Consider the following 19589-nt stretch of genomic DNA (forward strand, 5'->3'; position numbering starts at 1 on the left):
CTTGAGAGGCCTTAATGGGAGGATAGCTTGAGGCCAGGAGCTCAAGACCAGCCTAAGCAACATAGTGAGACCCCTGCCTCTAGAATTTTATTTTTTTTAATTAGCTGGGCATAGTAGTGATTGTCTATAGTCCCAGCTACTCGGGAGGCTGAGGATGGAGGATTGCTTGAGCCCAGGAGTTCGAGGCTGCAGTGAACCATGGTCATGCCATTGCACTCCAACCTGGGTGACAAGACAAGACTGTCTCAAAAAATAAAAATAATTAAATGATATATTGTAGAGGTAAAGGGTGTGGCATTAAGCCTGGCACACAGTAATAATGGATGGCATGTTATTATTGTTCATCCCTTCTACTCTGACTGGTAAAATAGCTCCATTATGTCCCTCTCCAAAACACTCTGGGAAAGAGGTTGCCAATGAGAAGGAATACGCTATAGGCTTCTGCATCCCACAGGATCTTCCCGGAACTCTGCACAGGGAAAGTGCCCAAAAAATATGGACTGAAATGAATATACCCAGGGCTGTGACATGGGCAGACCAATGATCCCAAAGCAAATATGAAAACTATTTCTTTTACTATATTTACACAAAAACCAGTTAGACATAGGTTATAAATTTGTTCTGGATTAAAGGATCAACTTTCAGAAGGGGACAAGCACATTAGGAGGAAAAAGAATGCTTCTTTCAAAACCTCCTACAATAGGGAGTGTCTCTAAGAGGGACAGAGATCTCTCTGAACCAATACTAAAGAGCCCCTGAGATCAACAGTGCAAACTGCTCCTGAGATGTGTGACCCAAGATGAAGTTGACTGTATGGGTAAAACACTTAGGTCAAATTGCACCACTAGATGAGTTTCTTCATTTTAGGCAAAGTTCCAATAATGAAGTGACTGACTTCATGCGGCACACCTTAATTTCCCGGGTTGGCAAAAGCACGTGTACAGAAACCCCATATACAGAAACCCCATCGGACTTGTTACCGTAACACGAACCTTTCTGCTTGCATTGTTATAGATGAAGGAAAAAAAAAAGGAGAACTTATAACACAGAACACCAGCTTCTACTATGAGTAATATAGGATGAGGGCAAAAGTACTGGGTGGATCACAGCCAAATTTCGATATGAAGAACCCACAAGTCGTTACAATTCAATCCATTCAAACAACTCACATTTCTGGAGTGCCCACTGGGCTAGACCCTGGGAGTGGTAAGAGAAGTGAGACCCAAGCACCTCACTGGGTACCCCGCTGCCAAGGAAAGGGCCACCAGGACCTAGTGAGTGCAGCCCTAGAGTACAGGCTGGAGTCGAGGCCCAGGAGGCCAGAGGCATGTCAGAGGAAGCTTCTGGCACATCTCCTTTGATATTGCTTCCCTGGCAGGCAAGAGAAGACAACATTTTGGGGAGACTTGCCAACAGAACTCCAGGGGCATGAAAGACCCTGAAGGGGAGGCTACGGAGCCCAGGCTTTTGCATGTAAGCAGTGAGGAACGATGAGGGTTTGGCCCTGGCCGAGTGCAAGATGAGATCTTTGTTTAGGAAGGTCATTCTGTGGCTGGACCAGACAGAGGAGAAACCGGGGGCCAAGGGATCCATTAAGGGCAAAGCAGTAGCCCAGGTAAGAGATGGTGAGGCTTGGCCGGGCGCGGTGGCTCATGCCTGTAATCCCAGCACTTTGGGAGGCCGAGGTGGGCGGATCATGAGGTCAGCATTTCGAGACCAGCCTGACCAACATGGTGAAACCTCATCTTTACTAAATATACAAAAATTAGTCAGGCGTGGTGGCGGACGCCTGTAATCCCAGCTACTCAGGAGGCTGCGGAAGGAGAATCCCTTGAACCCGGGAGGCAGAGGTTGCAGTGAGCCAAGATCACGCCATTGCACTCCAGCTTGGCTGACAGAGTGAGACTCCGTCTCAAAAAAAATAATAAATAAAAAAGATGGCGAGGCTCAAGAGGAGGTGGTGGGGCAGAAGCCTTGGGGACCTACAGGGAGAGGAGTCAAGGGTGACCACAAGATTCCTAGTTGAGTCACAAATCAATGAAGCCCAGAACTGCTGGAAAGTTCCAGATCTACGGATACTCCCGGTCACAGCGAGGCACCCTGAGATCAGCGCTTTAACATAAAATTACAATGAGTGTCCTAAAATTCCAGGCAGCTGCAGATTCAGATGACTCCAAGGCTGCCTTTGTACCCTAACAATCACAAGGCTTCTAGCAGCTTACTCTCCATAACGCTCCAGGTAGCCCGAGAGCCCTGCATGCTGGAGCTCACCAGATATCCTTATAAAAATCCAAGGGCCCTTTCCTTTGGATACAATTCCTCAACTGTAGAATATTAAATAACTCGCTGGGTGTGGTGGTTCATGCCTGTAATCCCAGAACTTTGGGAGGCCGAGTGCGGGTAGATCACCTGAGGTCAGGAGTTCAAGACCAGCCTGGGCAACATGATGAAACCCTGTCTCTACTAAAAATACAAAAATTACCTGGGTGCAGTGGCACATGCCTGTAATCCCAGCTAGTTGGGAGGCTGAGGCAGGAGAATCACTTCAGCCCAGGAGGCGGAGGTTGCAGTGAGCTGAGATTGTGTCATTGCACTCCAGACTGGGCAACAGAGCAAGACTCCATCTCAAAAAACAAAAAAAAAAAAAGAAAAAAAGAATACTATATAACCCCAGGTGTTGCCAAAGATGTTCACTCTGAATTGAACTCCAAAGTCTTCCAGAAGTCTGTTTACCACAAAACAGTCTGTCTCCAAAGTAGAAGCAAAGATAAAGAAATGTTTGTTGAATGGCTGACTGATGTCCACTGCAAGCTGAGTGCATTAACCAAATTTCACTTTGAAGACTATGCAAGTGGCAAAATTAAATGCACCAATAGTACTAACATAAAGGTAGGCAAGAAGGCACCTAATGTACTACAATAGCTTGTATAACATCAGCCTCATCCAGTGATCAAGGTGACTAAATAAATTATCTTTAACACACACACACACACACACACACACACACACATAGAGTATAGACTCCACAGTTTCCATTGTAAGACAAATTCTCTGACACTACTAGTGCACACTTGATGCCCTGGATCCTCAAGACATCACCGGGTGCCGGGTGCAGGGGCTCACGCCTATAATCCCAGCACTTTGGGAGGTCAAGGCGGGTAGATCACGAGGTCAGGAGTTCAAGATCAGCCTGGCCAACATACTGAAACCCCGTCTCTACTAAAAATACAAAAAAATTAGCTGGGTGTGGTGCCGGGTGTCTGTAATCCCAGTTACTTGGGAGGTTGAGGCAAGGAGAATCACTTGAACCTGGGAGGCGGAGGTTGCAGTGAGCCGAGATCGTGCCACTGCACTCCAGCCCAGGTGACAGCGCAAGATTCCATCTCAAAAAAAAAAAAAAGACATCACTGGGTTTGGTGAGAAGAGACAGCACACATCTGCCTGCCACTGGGCTGCTCTTCTTTGGAGACAGAGGGTACAATTTATACCCTGCAGTTTTACTCAACAGAGGATACCACCAGCAGTTTGGCCAGGGTAATGCTGTATGGGACTGTCCCCTACACCATGTAAATTGGGCATTTACAATTCTTAACCACATCCTCCCAAATGCCAGTGACTTATTGAGAAAACCTGAAACACCCCCATGCATTTTCAAACGCCCCCTAGGGTTGCCACACTACCTCCGGTGAAGAACCCTCGCAGTATTCACCGATGAAGTTCTCCTCTGTAAATACTCTGTTTTCCTACCTGGTAAAAATAATGACTGCCCGTACTTGTCCATCTGATATGGTATAAAGAAATAATCTTTTTTTTTTTTTTTCAAAGAAGCAACATGTCAAATAAGCCTTCAGTGTTCTAGAGTTCACTGCTGTTTTTCAGCAGAAGCAAATCACTGAGCTAAATTACAAAGAGACCATAGCAATCTCCAGGGCTTTAAAAGGCTAATGCAGTATTTTTTCTTGGAGAATTTAAAAATAAAATGCAGTTCAAACTCTAGAACCTACAGTGAGGTTTTTCTCATAAATTCTGAAACATCACAAGTTCTGTAAATCAAGCCCTGAAGAATGAGAGTACCAAGGCAAAGAACCCTCAGAACAAAGATTATGCAAAAGGATCACTGGTGATTTTCTATTTTTACATGAATTATAATGGCAGTGAAATAAAACTTGCCCTTCTGAACTCCACCCCCATACTTGTGCTACGATTATTAAAGTACTTTGCATTGTGAATATACTTTAATTCCAAGACTTCAAGTGCTAACATTTAGACAGAATGTACTGACTAAGTTATAGTAATCAAATTGTTAGTAATAAACCTTTCTCTACCATAAAGTAAATCCTTTAAAAAAAAAAAAGTCCAATCCTTCTCAACCCAAGAAATATGCTCAAGGGTATCTACAGGAATGGCTGCAGTAACTGGCAAACGCTGGCAGGAATTTTCCAATGACTGAAGTCAACAAATCCTCAGGAAACATGCTCAGACAGATGGCACTTAAAAAAAAAAAAAAAAACCTACTGCATTTAGATTTATAGGAAGATTTTTCACTTACTTCAAATTTCTGTATAATCCTCGTTCCTCTAAATTAAAGGCGGAAAGAAAATCACACTGCAATTCCTTATTTTTCTAATTTAAAAAACAAAACAAAACACGTTATATCCTCGAATCCAGCTTTTGATGTCTTCGAGTATTTTCTTGGAGTCTCTTTCCAATGAATACTACTTTCAAATTCTAAGCACAAAGTAAAATCCCAAAAGTTAGCCCAAATAGCGTTGTACAAAATCAAATATCACGATGTCAGCAAGCAACTGCATCTATCAGAAGCGATGATGATTCAGAACAGGATAAATTTAGAATGGTGTTTTCCAAAAGGCTTTTTGGATGTCAAATTCAGGAAACAGGTAAAGGCTACATCCCAAAAGTTCCTCTCCAAAAAGAACGCCAAAATATTAATAAAAAGAGTCTTCTTTTTGAAGTTTTTCGTCCCCTAGTGTCCTCGAGGCTGAACTTCCCCAACTTGGCCTCGGTGAAGCCATCCATTACTGGGCAAATCCACATGAAACCTGAGGACACTTCAGCCTGGAGAGGACGCAGTCAGAGCAGTGAAGCAACTTCACATGGGACGGGCCTTTTATGGCCTGAACTCGAGAGCCTTGATACCAGCTCATCTACCAGAAATAGCCCTGGAAATTCAGAGGAGCCCATCAGCTGTTGCAGCAGGCCTGGCCAGCAGCTACTTCAAATGTAATTAGGTTGTCCACACTGTCTTTCAGCTTGTTTTATAGAGAAATTAAAAATACAATAGCAGTCTACTGAATAATACAACAATACAGACTTGGATAAGCAAACATTTCTCTATCTTAGTTTTTTTAGGCTAAAAAAAGAGCACACAATCGTTGATAAAGCTCAGACACTGAACACCCCAAAAGTAAGTAACAGACATATATACAATGAATGCCCGAAAAGTAACTAACAGACGTACAAATCTATGAAACAGCATGATATAATGGCACATGTCTCTACAAGTTTACAAATTCTGTAACCTCTGTGGATTTCTTCCCACTTCCAATAACTGTAGAAAATGAATCATCAGAAGAAAGCATTGTGCTGGAAGTACTTTCTCGAAAATGACACAAATATTTTATCTTAAAGCCAAAGTCAGTCCTCTGAACTGGCAAGATCTATCTTCCTATGGCTCTCAGGTAGCTCACCTCACTGAAAAACCAGATGAACCTAACCTAATGAAAAAAATATTAACTGTGAAGCACAACCACTTCTTAAATGGCCATATGCATTTTTGTAAACATTAAAAGGCCACTGACATGTTGAATACACTCAAACAAATATCACAACCCTGTTTACAAAAATACTTACAATTGTAGGTCTCTGTCCCTGTCGGTACCAAGAACAGAGAGTCTTAATAGTCTGCACCAACTTCAATATAAACCACAGACCCCATAAGACTTGGGCTGGAGTACAGCAAAAGCTGTGTGCTGCCCGGGGCCTCCCAGTGGTATGCCTCTGGGTGTCAGGGTTCTCAGACCACCAGCTGCTTCAGCCAGCACAGGAGGCCTCTCTAAGCAGGATCTAAATTCCTGTTACTAATTAACCCTACAGAACAATGCCTCTCCCTAAGAGGACAGTCCTGAGGCCAGGTGAAAAGATGACAGGTATAATAATTAAACATTGGCTTCATGACTGTTTTGTGCTAGGGGTAAAAAAATTTGTCCCAGTCAACTGTTTTTTTTTTTTTTTTTTTAAACCCATCTCAAGATAACAAACAAAATTTCATAGCATGGCTTTTGCATCCTAATCTCAGTCCTGACCCTGATCTTCTTTTCCCTTGGACCATATTGGCTTTTTCCTCATTTTAAAGTTTATTTGATCTTGTTTTACGTATTTTTATAAGCTGTGGTAAGCCCCTCCCTAGAGAAAAGTAGGGCAAAAATAAATAAAAACTTACATAAAACAGTTCACTATCTGGGCCTTCTTTGTAAAGAGAAGATAGGAGGAGAAAATGAATCACTGTTACCACAATAGTGCTATTTCCTTCCTAAAAAAGATTCACTCCCACAAAATAAACATCAATCTTTTGTGTGCCTCTTAAGTTTTTGCACACTGCTTCCCTATAGCAACCAAACTGTCCTAGATTAATACATTGGAGTCTAATAGGGTAAATCTCCTTCGTCACTTCCTTTATATATCCTTTTTGTCTTTGATTATTTAAATCCCAGTTAATTCTTCCTGTGCAATCCATTTACTTTCCTAATTTTTTTGCTATCTGCCTGGCTTAGAAGACTCATCACACTCACTTCTTTCCAATGATGATAATCATGAATTGGAAGAAAAATCAACATACAAAAGATGTCAATTGTCCCCAAACTGATCTACAGATTAACAAAATTCCTATCAAAATCTTGCAAGGTTTTTTTTGTTTTGTTTTGTTTTGTTTTCTTGAGACATAGTCTTGCTCTATTGTCCAGGCTGGAGTAGAGTTGTGCAATCATGGCTCACTGCAGCCTCAACCTCCCCAGCTCAAGCAATCCTCCTGCCTCAGCCTCCTGAATATCTAGGGCTACAGATGTGCACAACCACACCGGGCTAATTTTTTAATTTCTTAGTTTTTGTAGAGATGGGGTCTCATTAGGTTGGCCAGGCTTGTCTTGAACTCCTGCGCTCCAGCTGTCCTCCCACTTCGGCCTTCTTAAGTGCTAGGATTACAGGTATGAGCTACTCTGCCTGGCCTCACAGTGATTTTTGGCAGATATTCTAAATTTTATAGTAAAGGTACAGGCCCTACAATAGCTAAAAACCATCTTGAAAAAGAAGAAAAAAGTTAGGCCGGGCGTGGTGGCTCATGCCTGTAATCCCAGCACTTTGGTAGGCCGAGGCGGGTGGATCACCTGAGGTCAGGAATTCGAGACAAGCCTAACCAACATGGTGAAACACTGTCTCTACCAAAAATACAGAAAAGGTAGCCGGGCGTGGTGGTGCATGCCTGTAATCCCAGCTACTAAGGAGGCTAAGGCAGGAGCATTGTTTGAACCCAACCCTGGGAGGCAGAGGTTGCAGTGAGCCAAGATCAGGCCACTGCACTCCAGCCTGGGCCACAGAGTGAGACTCCATCTCAAAAGAAGAAAAAAGTTAGAGCAATTAATCTATCCCATATTAAGGCCTACTGGATAACTACAGTAACCAAGACAACACAGCATTGGCAAAAAGACAGATACATAACACAGCTCAGTGGAACAGATTGGAGAACCCAGAGACAGGCCCACATGAATATGCCAAAATGATTTCTGTGCCATTCAAGAAACAGTGCTAGAGCAATTAGACACCCCTAGGCAAAAGCAATGAGTGTCTACCCAATCCTCATTGTGGTACATCCATATCATGGAATACTACTCAACAATAAAAAGGAACAAATTATTAGTACATGCCATGACCTGGATAAGAATCCAGGGAATTAAAGTATGCTGAGTGACAGAAAGCCAATCCCAAAATGTTAGATACTATACGAGTGCATTTACATAGCATTTCCCAGATGACAACATTATAGAAATGGAGAAGAGATGGGAGTTGTTAGAGGTTAGGGATGGGAATAAGGTGGTTTAACAGGGCCACATGAGAGACCCCTGTTCTGGAACTCTTCTATTGGACTGACCACATCAGTGTCAATATCCTGGTTGTGATACTATTGTATAGCTTTGCAAGATGTTATCACTGGAGAAACTGGGTAAAAAGCCCTCATGATCGCTCTGTATTATTTCTTACAACTACATCTGAATCTATAATTATCTCAAAATTAAAAGTTTAATTAAGCAGGGCAGGGTGGCTCATGCCTGTAATCCCAGAACTTTGGGAGGCTGTGGTGGATGGATTACCTGAGGTCAGGAGATCGAGACCATCCTAGCCAACGTGGTGAAACCCTGTCTGTACTAAAAATACAAAAATTAGCCAGGCATGGTAGCTGGCATGTGCCTGTAATCCCAGCTACTTGGGAGGCTGAGGCAGGAGAATTGCTTGAACCCGGGAGGCAGAGGTTGCAGTGAGCTGAGATTGTGCCATTGCACTCCAGCCTGGGTGACAAGTGTGAAACTCTGTCTCAAAAAAAAAAAAAAAAAGTTTAATTAAGTATTTTTTCCAAGGAAAAAGCATCCTAACCCCAAAAAACAAACCCACTTCAAATGAAACTTTCAAATATAATCCATTTGTAAATGGGTGACTTACCGTAACTGTACTTCACATAAATCTATAGAGATTTACTTATTATCAATGCCATCTTAAGAATTTCAAACTGGAAATATTTATTTTTCCCTATAAGAATGAAAGTTAATCCGAAAGTAAAATATTTGATATAGAATAAGAAATGGAAAGCATTGCTTTCCAATTGAATGTGTTTATTTAGCAGGCTGTGTAGATACTTAAAGAGAGCACCTCTAATATCTAGGGCCCATCCAAAAATAAAAAAGGAAACCTGCACATAATTTTCAGAAATTTCACCTACTGCCCCAGATTATTAATTTTTAAAACCTGACCTACTCGGGAGAAAGAGCAAGAAAACAACTTTTTGGAAAGGGAGGAGATCGGGTCATCTCAATTTTTGATTATATTTCATTTTTAGAGACAGGGTCTCGCTATTTGGCTCAGGCTGGTCTTGAACTCTTGGGCTCATGTGATCCTCCTGCCTCAGCCTCCTGAGTAGCTGGGATAACGAAAGTGTGCCACTGCACTGGTCTTCCAATGTGAATACTGCTATAAATATAACAGAAAACAAGTTTTTGAAATCTGTTCTCTAGAACTCTTTCTTTTTTGTTTTTCTTTTTCTTGAGACAGAATCTCACTCTGTCACCAGCTGGAGTGCAGTGGCGCGATCTCGGCTCACTGCAATTTCCTCCTCCCAAGTTCAAGTGATTCTCCTGCCTCAGCCTCCCGAATAGCTGGGACTACAGGTGCGCGCCAGCACACCCAGCTAAGTTTTGTATTTTTAGTACGATGGGGTTTCACCATGTTGGCCAGGATGGTCTCGATCTCTCGATTTCGTGATCTGCCCACCTCAGCCTCCCAAAGTGATGAGATTACAGGCATAAGTCACCTCGCCTGGCCCTTTTTTTTTTTTGAGATGGAGTTTCACTCTTGCTGCCTAGGCTGGAGTGCAATGGCACGGTCTCGGCTCACTGCAACCTTCACCTCCCAAGTTCAAGTGATTCTCCTACCTCAGCCTCCTAAGTAGCTGGGATCACAGGCACGTGCCACCACATCTGGCTAATTTTTGTATTTTTAGTAGACAGGGTTTCACCATGTTGGCCAAGCTGGTCTCGAACTCCTAACCTCACGTGATCTGCCCACCTCGGCCTCCCAAAATGCTGAGATTACAGGCGTGAGCCACCACACCCGGCCAAACTCTTTATTCTTGAAAATAAATAGATGATATAATAGTTCAGCCTTCCCAGAAGTGGAATGGGCAGATGGAGGTTTCAGGGCCCTTTATCTTCTCAGTTTCCATAATATAAAACCTAGGTCCAAACTCCCAGAATCGCCACTTTGGAGGCCAGTCTAACTTATGCTGGACTTTTCTGGTGCTTTGGGGAATGCCAGGTCACACACAGAAGAGATGAGGCTTCTTTTCAGTTCGTTGACGAGGCAGCACAAGCCCAGAATATGCTCCAGCGACTAATCTTCTGCCCCCAAAGTTCCTTTGGCCCCACCTCTGTCTTCAAGCTCTTGCCTACCTTCCCTTCTTTTTATCACCCTGAATGTTCCAGAACCACTGTCTCCTGTCCCCCAGCCCCATGTGCTTCCCAGCAAATTTGTCATTGGATTCTGGCTCCCCTACAACCCAGAAACTGCTCTCCCAACAACACACTCTCCTGAGGCTTCATCTGGACGTGGCCTCTATGGCGTCTGGCACTTTCTGACCACTTCCGCCTCCACGGAATGTCCTCTTCGTAAAACGTCTCCAACACTCCTTTCCTCAGCTCTCCCATGCCCTTCTGATCACTCCTCAGTTGTTTCACTGAGTGTCCACCTCTGCCTCCCTCAAATGTCCATATGTTTCCCAGGACTCTGAGCCTGCTGGTATCATCCTACCTGCTCCCAGAGTGAGCTCCATCTGCCACACCTGAAGCAGAAGTCAGAAGATTAGTGATTCCCTGAAGTTCAGCAAACCAGGAGCATCTCACAGGAACATGGAACTCAAGAGAAATCAAGCTACACCCGTCATCTCCCATCTCCCATCAGGAAACTTGTTCCTGGTTTCCTACCTGACCACAACCTCCCCATCAGCAACTTGGCCATCCAAACCAGAAATCAGGGCCCTGCCTCACTTGAGTGATCATTCAGATCTCAGCAGTCACTATGCCTTGGTTCCTGCCTTTAATCTTCCTCTCTCCTTCCACCCCGTTGATGTTCTCATGGGCCTGAGTCAGGCTTATGCCTAGAGTCTCCAAACTTCACTTCCACCTCTCTAAACCCACCCTCTCCGCACTTCCAGAATGGCCTTTAAACGGCTCCACCCTGCCTGCTCACTCCCAATAAAAACCCTCCTGGAGAGTCCCCCAGCAGTTCTCAAGCATAGGCCTGGCAAGTGCTGCCTCCAACAGACAGGTGGATAGCGCTTGCTTCTCACCCATGGAAGCCCACATGGCAAACTTTTTGTCTTTTTTATACTTTATGTTTTTATTTTTTAATCTAGCAAATTCTCCCAGATCCTGACCCATATGGCAAACTTTTAAAATTAAATTTGTTAAAGGGGGCTAGGTGCAGTGGCTCATGCCTGTAATCCTAGAACTTTGGGAGGTCGAGGTGGAAGGACTGAAGCAAGGAGTTTGAGACCAGCCTGGGCAACATAGTGAGACCCCATATCTTTAAAAAAATAGTAAAATGAATATAATAAAAAATAAAGTTTAAAACAATAGGCTGCGCGTGGTAGCTCACGCCTGTAATCCCAGCACTTTGGAAGGCGGAGGTGGGAGGATCACCTGAGGTCAGGAGTTTGTGACCAGCCTGGCCAACATGATGAAACCCATCTCTACTGAAAATGCAAAAATTAGCCAGACATGGTGGTGTGAGCCTGTAATCCCAGCTACTGCAGAGGCTGAGGCAAGAGAATCACTTGAACCCAGGAAGCGGAGGTTTCAATGAGCCAAGATCGCGCCACTGCACTCCTGCCTGGGTGACAAGAAACTCCATCTCAAAATAAACAAATAAAATAAATAAAATAAAGAATAAAAATAAATTTGTTAAAGGACAAATGTAAGACTATCCTTAGAATCACTGTCACTCTTGCATTTAGATATTCATCGGTAGGAGAAAAAAGGTATCCAGTTATAAATAAATACTTTGAAATGACACTTAACCCTTAGGTTATCTCATACAGACTAAGACCTGCAGTGACTTACTTTTGCAGGTGTATTCCTACAAGCTGTGAGGCTTATAAGGACTGCAATGCCTTGCTTCATTACCAACACCACATTTAGATAAACCTAGGAGGGATGCGATTACTTGTGTTGGTGGAAAACAGAAAACAAAAGAAAACAAAAAACTCAAGGATGGCCAGCCTGTTGGATACATTCCAAAGTCCCACTTCTCTGAGCTGGAACCTCCTATCCTCCCTCCCACCAGCAGGTGACCTGTGCCCAACCATGAGACACCACCCTGGCCATCCTTCCTATTCCTATCTAGTTTGTTCTCTCTGCTCAGAATGCCTTCCCACCCTTCTCACTTAGAAAACCCCTAATCAGGCCAGGTGCAGTGGCTCATGCCTATAATCCCAGCACTTGGGGAGGCTGAGGCGGATGGCTCACCTGAGGTCAGGAGTTCAAGACCAGCCTGGCCAACACTGTGAAATTCTGTATCTACTAAAAATACAAAAATTAGTCAGGTATGGTGGCTCCAGCCTGTAATCCTAGCTACTCCCGAGGCTGAGAAGCGCTTGAACCTGGGAGGCAGAGGTTGCAGTGAGCTGAGATTGTGCCACTGCACTCCAGCCTGGACAACAGAGTGAGACTCTGTCAGAAAGAAAGAAAGAAAAGAAAGAAAGAAAGAAAGAGAAAGAGAGAGAGAAAGAGAGAAAGAAAGAAAGAAAGAAAGAAAGAAAGAAAGAAAGAAAGAAAGACCCCTAATCATACTTCAAGCCTTAGTTGAGAATATTTCCCCTGCAAACCTCTCCTGGACACAGTCTCTGATTCCCAATCTCTAGGCTGTAGCAGAGGCTCCATGATATCTTCATATTCCCAGGACCTAGCAACATCTGCCACTCAGTAAATTTAATAAATGTTCGTGATGTGGACTGAAAATATCAAAATAGTCTGCAGTTAGATCTCTTCTCTCTCTCTCTCTCTCTTTTTTTTTTTTTTTTGAAACAGAGTCTCACTCTGTCTTCCAGGCTAGAGTGCAATGGCATGATCTCAGCTCGCTGTAGCCTCCGCCCACCGGGTTCAAGTACCTGGGTCCCAAGTACCTGGGACCTCAGGCACATGCCACCATGCCTGAATAATGTTTTCGTATTTTTAGTAGAAACTGGGTTTCACCATGTTGGCCAGGCTGGTCTTGAACTCCTGACCTCAAATGATCCGCCCACTTCAGCCTCTCAAAGTGCTGGGATTACAGGCATGAGCCACTGCGCCCAGCTGATCTCTTCTCATTTTAATGCAGCTACAACATTCTCCCTTTTGTCAGGGTGGACTAATCAATATGTACTATCCCTCCAGAGCTGGAGAAACAGTCACAAGTTGGATCCTCAGCTCACAGGCAGAAAAGAAAACATGCATCACCAGCTCAAATGTTTCTGTGTAGTGGCCTCACTGTCCATTTCTCACTCCTATTTCTGGACTCAAGATGATGTCAGAGCATTGGCCAGGACTGTCAGTGCAGGAAAGTAAGACAACAACACTCTCTGTCTCCTTGCTTCTGCCTTCTGAAAAGTTCTGCTTTCCACAGGGCAATGAACTTGATCAATCACTGGAGGTATTTTTCAAGCAGCTCATTTCCAGGAGATGAAAAGGCCAGGCAACCAGGACCTGTATTTTGCCCTATTTTCTGCCACAATGGAACCAGACTTGGAATCATTTCCTTTTCCCAAAAAGTTTAGGATTTTGACCTCTATGGGAGAAGACAGAGACATGCTGTAGTCTACTGATATGTACACCGATACACCTGTATGAATCTGAGTTTGTGGGCTTCTGTACTATGGGGAAGTCATTTTGTTTGTGCATAAATTTCTTTTTAAAGACAAAAAAGGGGATATTATTTTCAGTTAATATTTTTCAACCAACAACCCCCCACCCCTGCCAGAAATCTGAATCAATCAATAATTCAATCAATTGAGTCAACTGAGTTTGTCTTTCTGTCTGTCTGGTCTGGTCTCACTTTTTCTCAAAGCTTTTGGAGAACTTTACTGGCTTTAGCTGAAAATCTTTGAGTTCCAAGGTCATCTGTAAGTCACTGGCTTGAACCACTGATGAGCGAGCCAACTCTTCTCTCCTGGGCTGTGGCTTCAGAGCAATGGGTGTGTAGCAGAGCTCAACACAAAGAGAACTGCTGGCCTCGTGGTCAAAATGAGATGTGAGCTTGCCAGGGGTGAGCCTGGACTGTGGTTTATGAGTCCTGGCTCCAGAGACCCAGCCTCTCACATGGCTGGAGCAACATTGCATTCCTGGACACCAGGCTCAGAGTCTTGAGAGTAATCAGAGATGTACAAAGTGTGACATGCTCCGTTTGGGCCGCTAGATATCTAAAAATATGGGATTTCTGTCTGCTGTCAAGCAGCAGCTCGCTGCACAAACAGAACCACGGAGGCTGCTGCTCAAATGGGGACATGAGCTGACGGTGATGTGGCCAGTGGAGTGAGGACCTGGGAGGCTCTTCCCTTCCCTGCTGTTGTTGACATCACAAAGCTCAGCACCACATGTGGTTTGTTTGGCTGATTCCAAATACCAAGAGGGAATGGATCGTTCTTATTCCTGAAAGAAAAACTCCAGGAGACTGTGCTCCTCAGGGAGCATCATCTATACCTTAGAGACACACGGGAGCGAGGAGCCTTCTCTGAGCGTGTTCTCCCAGACCCAAGGACCAAGAAACCACATATCCCCTGGGCCAAGCACTGTGTAGCCCAGTGAAGGTTCCATTCTCATCTTCCTCCAGAAACAGAGCTCTACGTAATGGCTATGCACTTGGCCAACCCACAGAAGCCTGATAGGCCTGTAACAGAGTGGAACCACAGTCCCAATAATTCTATAAAACGGAACCACTTGAACCCAGGAAGCGGAGCTTGCAGTGAGCCGAGATCACGCTACTGCACTCCAGCCTGGGCGGCAGAGCGAGATTCCACCTGAAAGAAAGAAAGAAAGAGAGAAAGAAAGAAACCAGAAACACTATGTGTTGTATCTTACAATGTATCTTTGGCTCCAACTGCGGATCCTGGGCCATGTCTCCCTGACAGCATGAGTGGGAACTTCCTACCCTAAGGTTTAGCCAGTGACTTCTGTATTGAGGGCAGGGGCTACAAGACTGAGGAGGAGGGTCCCATCTGAAAACTGGGGCGTGGGAGGATGGGGTCTGACAGGAGTCAGCCTGTGGGGACAGAATGCTGGGAGGTGGAAGGCTGAGGTCAGGAAGATTGATTTCTGGGGTAGGTGGAGGACACTAAAAAACAACCCTGAAAATTTCAAGAAAAGAAAATAACAGAATGATGTAGAAACCAACTGAATAAATTTAGCTTTATATTTAATACGACATTCACTTCATTTTCTTAGATTTCTCATCACACTGCCCTCAGGTAAGGGCTTGGTTTTAGTCTGGGGACTGAAAATCGCTGGTCTGGATTAAGATTCCTACAGTGCCATCAAATTCTAAAAACTTGAAATCCTACAATTCTGAGGCATAGCACCATCTCCCCTTCTCCAAAGAAAAGCCTCAACAATGAGGGGGAAGAAAGGAAGGAAGGGGCCAGGCGTGGTGGGTCACGCCTGTAAGCCCAGCACTTTGGGAGGCCGAGGTGAGGGGACAACTTGAGGTCAGGAGTTCAAGACCAGCCTGGCCAACATGGTGAAACTGTGTCTCTACTAAAAATACAAAAATTAGTCAGGCGAGGTGGTGGGCTCTTGTAGTCCAAACTACTCGGGAGGCTGAGGCAGGAGGATCGCTTGAACCCGGGAGGTGGAGGTTGCAGTGAGCTGAGATTGTGCCACTAAACTCCAGCCTGGGTGATAGAGTGAGACTCCGTCTCAAAAAATAAATAAATAAGGAAGGAATAAAGTGCTCCAAGCGAGATAAAATATGTTAAAGCAAAGCATTCTGAAATACAAATTATTAGACAGTAGGAGAACAAGCAAAGATAAAATCCTTTGATCATGCCTCAACTTCCCTCCAATAGAGACTTCGGCCAAAGCAGATCAGATAACCCTTTGAAGACCCTGAAGTTATTATCTGTTGGACTACTAAAGTGGACTATTCATTAGCAAGTACAAGTGATTCCCTCCCAAGGATCTATTGAAAGATGGCTGGTAATCTCGTTAGTGGGATAGAGGGTGCAAGTTGCATCAAAGGGAAGAGAGAAAATAAATAAGCAAATACGTTTTCAAACAACTATAGTTATTTAGGAGTTCTTCCAGGTACTCCTAACTCCTTGCTACAGCTCCCTTCAGCTTACGCTTGTACCCCTAGTGACATGGGTCCCCTAAAATGTGACTTGTGTGAGGACAGAGATTTTTGTCTGGTTTGTGACCTGCTGTTCATCTTCGGTGCCTAGGATATAGTAAGTGCTCAATAAATATTTGTTGAATGAATAAGGCAAATAATACGTATGCTACAGGGGAAATGACAAGGCAATGAGTTCTTTTCCAAAGGCAACTTTATCCCTCATAGATCCCCCCTGCCCTGCAATCTGTGATCGTAATTCCTGCTGGCTTTGTGCAGGCCGTTCCACATGCCTGAATTGGTTTACCTCCTTCTCAAATACCTCTTTGGGAAAGATTTTCCTCATTAAGCAGTGTCTGATTTCAATATAGGACTCCCTTGCAAAATCTTCCGTGCATTCTGATCTCTTGGGCTTGGCATCACTTTCACAAATCGGCTGCCCAGGGACCATGTGTTCACAGAGACATGGCTTGCTGGCCCGTATGGTAAGCTAATTGATGTGGTAAGCCCTGAAAGCAGGATTATTTTTCAGCCAGGCCCTGCCTAATGTTTTCTGATGATGGCCAAGTAGGCAAGTTCAGTCCTTTCTCCCCAGAAACATGATCCTGCTTTCTATACCAACAAGTATTAATTCAAATCCCTCGTGGGCAGTCCAGGATATGAAAATTACAGTAATCTAATCTTGTAGAGGAAGAAGTATGAATCATCATGACACGGCCTGACAAAGAGCAAAGTGATTAATGCCAGGCTGCAGTAGGGTCCCCAGTGACAGCTCCCCGTGGGTCACAAACCTAACATGGGAACCCACGAGGCAAACATCAGAGAAGCAACATTCTGGTCTCCATCCAGGGAGAGGAGAAGCAGGGAGTAGCAATGCCGTGTTCTCAGGACCATGTCTGAAAACTGGCCATACTGAGGCAAATTCAGTGACTGAGGGAGAAGAGCAAGATTGCATCTCAAAAACTCATCTGTTCCACCTTCTGACTGGTGGAAACTGCTTAAACTCTGAAGCTTACTTTTAGGTAGGAACTGTAAGGTTTGCAGAATCATGGCATCACAGAGAATGACCTAGAAACCCCAATCCTCTGCAGGGGAAAACAAGAGGACATGCTTAGGACAAGCAAGATAGATAACCATGCCAAAAAGAATGCGCTCTTAACCATATCCCAGAAACATACAGCTCTGAAGAAGTCTTGGCCTTTTTCTGAAACCTTCAAGAAGTACACCAAAGCTCCCCATCTCCCATCTCCAGGAAACCACAGCCCAAGTGCACTGGGAAAGTTGGTCAGGGTGCCTGCAAGCCTAAACCATCACTTGGCTTTTTTTTCTTTTCTTGCTTTCTTTTTCTTTTTTTTTTTCTTTTTTGCACAGCTGTATTCAATTTTCTGTCCTTGGGGTTTTAAAAGGAACATTTATTCTAGGGCCAGGATTCTCAAGTTTTATGGTTATACAACTCCCTCCCAGGGCCAAAGAATGTTTTAAAAGTCTTAAAGCTAGCAAAGAAAATTAGTAAACGTATCCAAATGAAAGTGAAATAAAAAATTAAGATTTGTTCCAGTTTATATTCAACCTCTTACTTGATTGTATTGTACCTTCTGTTTGCCCTTCACTACTTTTACTACCCATTTTTCATGCAAATATAGGTAGGTGTGTGTGTGTGTGTGTGTGTGTGTGTGTGTGTGTAGAGACAGTGAGAGAGCAGGTGAAGAACAGAGAACTACAAAGGTGTATTTTGAGTCTTCCACAGCTTCTATTTCCTGTTCTGTAGTAAATTTTATTTTAAATAAGGTCTACAGCTTAAACCAAGTTTAACAAAAGGTCACGAAGAAGAGATTCCTTCAGTGTTTTTATAACATTGCTTGCTTTCCTAATTTAGAGAGCTAGATACTTCCTGATTTTTTGGTAGTAGGAAAGTAGTTTTAAAAACGCCTACATTTTTTACTTAAAAAGTCAAATTAGTGGCATTTTTAATTGAAATGATTAAACTTTTTTCAATATCAAAAAAAAAATCATTACCAGAAAAAAAAAAAAGAGAGAGAACAATAAGATGACGCTCCCACCAGCCCATGAGATGTTAACTAGTTTTCTCAATACAGCCACGTGGAGTTAAGAAAACCCACAAGTCCCCTACCTGTCTTCTTCTGTTCTTCTCCCTTCATGTCACCTGGATCCCCACATCTCACAGGCATCTACCCAAAGCCTTTGTCTGCACAGGTTCACAAACATCACTTGTACGTTTGCCCCTGAATTCTCCCGAAGGGTGGCTTCCTGCTCATGCACACTCATCGGATCTGACAAAGCCAAGCTCAGGCTTTCGGGGCTGAGGTTTGTGACACAGCACACACCATCACATTAGAGGCCTGGCTGCATCCCAAGACAAACCAGAAATTTTTGAGAAACAAAAGTTATTTGCACAGATCCACCCTGAGCAGAAAAGACGGAATCAGTACTCTTCCATAAAATGATGGGAAATGTTGTCAGTGGCACCTGCTTTGTACCGTCCAATTCTCTGAAAACAATTAGAAGACAGTGGAAACTGACCTTGCCCGACCCTCATCATGATGAGCAGCCGATGCAGGCTTCTCTGGAGAGGCAGTTAGTTCTGAGAAAAGCCAACCAAACCTCTCCTCTTGGCAATCACTTTCTCTTGCTCTTTGAAAATCAAGAAATCAAAGTGCCCTTTAGCACGGCCCTGTGGCCAAGAAAGCCCTCCAGCCAAGATAACAGGTTGAAGTTCAAACAATTCATCCCAGATAACCACTCTAATTCTCCCATGATTGGAAGTTGCTAGAAGTTAGTCAAAGTTATAAACCTAGGGCACAGGACAGCTGGAAAAAAAAAAAAAAGATTCTAAAAGCAGGGTTTGTTTCTTGGGCTGGGCATAGAGGCTCATGCCTGTATTCCAAGCACTTTAGGAGGCCAAGTGGGGAGGATTGCTTCAGTCCAGGAGTCTGAGACCAGCCTGGACAACACAGTAAGGCACCCGTCTCTACAAAAAAAAAAAAAAAAAAAAATTAAAAATTAGCCAGGCATTGTGGCTCACACCCATAGTCCCAGCTACTTGGGTGGCTGAGGTAGGAGGATCCTTTAAGCCCAAGAGGTCAAGGCTACAGTGAGCTGTGATCGCACTACTACACTCCAGGCTGGGTGACAGAGCAAGGCCCTGTCTAAATAAATAAATAAATAAATAAAAGCAGGGTTTCTTTTAAGCCAGAAATTTTTTCATGGGTGATATTCTAACTTCTAATCACATAGGACACACTACTAATATCATCTTCTCAGAATAATAAATTTAAAAATCCTGTGAATCTGCATCTAGAACAAATGAAGATGCTTCTTTCAATGTTTTATGAAAGTAATACTGAACAATTCTTTCTTCTGAACTGCCACGGCATGCCTCTCACATATACAATAAAACACAACCAAAGAATTACAACCACAAAGTTTTGTTTTTT

At 43.7% G+C, this 19589-nt stretch overlaps 1 protein-coding gene across 9 annotated transcripts in view; it reads right to left on the bottom strand.

Annotated features, from left to right (window-relative positions):
* The window catches only part of SVIL (supervillin), a 190137-nt gene extending 171022 nt beyond the window's left edge, over positions 1 to 19115 (bottom strand). For 2 of the 9 annotated variants that reach the window (XM_009245213.4, XM_063727520.1), the window contains exon 1: positions 18266 to 19110. In XM_009245213.4, the coding sequence (XP_009243488.3) occupies positions 18266 to 18323 (58 nt within the window). In that variant the 5' untranslated portion in view covers positions 18324 to 19110. Of the gene's footprint in view, positions 1 to 18265 lie in introns of all 9 variants that reach the window. The other 7 variants (XM_054522129.2, XM_054522130.2, XM_063727519.1 and 4 more) reach the window with 7 other exon arrangements.
* Between the last annotated feature and the right edge of the window lie 474 nt (positions 19116 to 19589).

Source organism: Pongo abelii, chromosome 8 (assembly GCF_028885655.2).
Source record: "Pongo abelii isolate AG06213 chromosome 8, NHGRI_mPonAbe1-v2.0_pri, whole genome shotgun sequence".
Taxonomy (NCBI): domain Eukaryota; kingdom Metazoa; phylum Chordata; class Mammalia; order Primates; family Hominidae; genus Pongo; species Pongo abelii.